Source organism: Triticum dicoccoides, chromosome 2B (assembly GCF_002162155.2).
Source record: "Triticum dicoccoides isolate Atlit2015 ecotype Zavitan chromosome 2B, WEW_v2.0, whole genome shotgun sequence".
Classification (NCBI taxonomy): domain Eukaryota; kingdom Viridiplantae; phylum Streptophyta; class Magnoliopsida; order Poales; family Poaceae; genus Triticum; species Triticum dicoccoides.
Genome location: NC_041383.1, coordinates 790,242,192 through 790,244,882, shown reverse-complemented (window position 1 = coordinate 790,244,882; position 2,691 = coordinate 790,242,192). Strand labels below are relative to the sequence as shown.

Sequence of the window (2,691 nt, the reverse complement as noted above, 5' to 3'; positions counted from 1 at the left end):
GCTCAAATCTGATTCTAACCTAGCCCTAGAGAAATATTATCACCTCAGGTGTTATTTATTCTATACATGCAGTGGGTCCTAACCTAGCATAGGCATACGCGCGGCTTCAGGTCACAACTGACCCATGTTGACAACAAAGTTTTACAAACAGGTGCATGACAGATTTAAGTTTTATACAAGGATGTGGCATACTGAAACTGAAGTCTAAGTAAGAATCATCAAGAGAAAAAACAACGAAATGTCTACTCCCAGATTTGCGAACTACGCAACAATTGGATTGTCTGTCCATGAGAAAGACGTTGGGACAAATAACAATAGTGTGTAATGGGCAATTCATATATCAGCCCATGAGTGGTAGCCTAATAGCCAAATGTTCTATTCTATGAGATTTAGTATATTTTCCTCCCAACCGAAACGAGAATATAAGCATTGCTTTTTTTTCCACTTCTTTATATGTATGTATTTTCTGTGTATTCTTTATATGTGTAGAGTAATACTTTAAGTTGGCAAAGATTGTCATATGTAGAATAAGTTTAAACGCATCAAGTCTAGATATGAAATGGTATTCCCTCTGATCATATAATCTGAAGCATAGCAGAATGATATGAAATGGTATTCCCACCTAGGGAGTACGTGTTACTCCTCCCAGCGTTATGACACAACAATAAAACATCTGTACACACAACAGACATTAGCTAAATTACATAGTTTGCACTAGCACTACATAAGTGCATGAATGATGTCCTCATGGGAGAATGATCTTCTCCTTTTCTCTCGCGATTAAAGCGATAATACCAACCTATTTTTCTCCATTCTCTATTGGTAGTACGTGTTTTATGTGTATTCTTATCTTATATTTAACAGATAGATAGGTAGATTGACATTTGAGAACTGGGAAATTAGCATTCGAGGCATAAGCTTCAAATCATAAGCTACAACAACAGAAGGTAAACTCCAATCAAGCATATCAGGAGTGCACATAGATTAATCAAAACTGAACCGCAGCAACAAAAGACCAAATTAGAACCAGCACACAGGTAGTATGCTGATAAGCAATGGGCAACCTCACATCTGATTCTAACCTAGCCCTCGAGAAGTATTAACATCTCAGATGTATTTATTCTGCAGCGGGTCCTAACCCTATCATAGGCATACACGTGGCTTTGGGTCCCACCTGACCCATGTTTACAACGAAGTTTTGTGAACAGGTACATGACAGAGTTAAGTTTTATACAAGGATGTGGCATATTGAAACTGAAAGTCCAAGTAGAAGTCGTCAAGAGCAAAAACAATGAAATGTTTACTCCCAGATTTGTGAACCACACAGCAATTGGATTGTTTGTCCATAAGAAAGACGCCGGGACACATAACATAGCGTGTAATAGATAATTCATATAGCAGTCCATGAGTGGTAGGCTAACATCCCAATGTTGTCCTCTGTGAGATACTGTATATTTTTATCTGGACGGATGCGAGAATATAGACCTCGCTTTTTTCACCTTCTCAACTACTCCCTCAGTTCACAAATACGAGATGTTTTGGATATTTCAATATGGACTACATACCGACAGAAATGAGTGAAGAAAACAAACTAAAAGGTATCAATATACATCCGATTTGGATAAAAGTCAGAACATCCTATATTTGTGAACCGAGGGAGTAGTAAGTATAAGTATGTACGTGTTCTCTGTGTATTGTTTACATGTGCAGAGTAGCACTTTAAGTTAGCAAAGATTATCATACGTGGAATAAGTCTGAACGCATCAAAGTCTAAGTATGAAGGAGCAAGAGGGCAATATAATGCAACGAGCAAGGTGCAATCCCAAATTTGATTTATAAGCTACCGCTCGAGAAAGAGCGTACGTACCCTCTGAATTTATATTTCTACTGATAAAGATGCAGCGGGTCCTAACCCTAGCATGGGCGGGGCTGGGCGGGGCGACGCTTGAGCGAAATCGGTAACAGGGGGGACGGAAGGGGGCGAGATGGAGGAGGAGGCGTTACCGACCGAGCGAGGCGCACTGCGTGATGACGACGACCTCCTCCCGCGAGACCCCGGCGGCCGCCGCCAGGTCCCCCACCGCGCGGAGCGGCAGGGCCAGCTCGTCCGTCACCGCGAGCGCCGCCGCAGCCGTGGACGCCATGGACCCGGATCGAGTCGCCTGCAACGGAACCCTGCGAGCGAGAAGGGGATGGCGGCAGGCGGGGCAGGTGGATGGAATGGAAAAACGGATGGACGGACGGACGGACGGATGGATCTGACGAGGGCGGGCGCTGAAGAAGAAGAGGAGGAAATCCCGTGGGCGTGGGCGTGGGCGCGCGAGAGGGGAAGGGGAATTCGGGTTCTGGTCGCGGGCTCTGGAAGCTTCCGTGCGGCGGCGCGTGAGGTGAGGGGTCGGGTCAGGTCACAGGTATGGGCTGGCTGGCCCATTCATGCATTTGCTTCGCTCGGTCGGTCTCTCGCTCGTTTCTATGGGTCACACACACCAGGTCCGGTTTTATACCTTCAAAAAAACCAGGCCCGGTTTTATTATTAGTTTTGTTTTGTTTTTCTTCGGGTTTTTTTCTTTCGGATGTGTCTCGCCCGGAGGAGACATACCTTTTTTTTAGTCTATATAAACACACTCGCTTTATTGATCAATGATGTTCATAGGGATACAATTCAAGTCTGGGGGGTTTAAGAGCCCCGGG

The 2,691-nt window shown here is 44.6% G+C and overlaps 1 protein-coding gene across 2 annotated transcripts in view; it reads right to left on the bottom strand.

Moving 5' to 3' along the window:
- The window catches only part of LOC119366351 (anamorsin homolog), a 4,639-nt gene extending 2,275 nt beyond the window's left edge, over window positions 1-2,364 (bottom strand). The window contains exon 1 of one of the 2 annotated variants that reach the window (XM_037632077.1): window positions 2,009-2,364. In XM_037632077.1, the coding sequence (XP_037487974.1) occupies window positions 2,009-2,144 (136 nt within the window). In that variant the 5' untranslated portion in view covers window positions 2,145-2,364. The remainder of the gene's footprint in view (window positions 1-2,008) is intronic. The other variant, XM_037632076.1, reaches the window with a different exon arrangement.
- Between the last annotated feature and the right edge of the window lie 327 nt (window positions 2,365-2,691).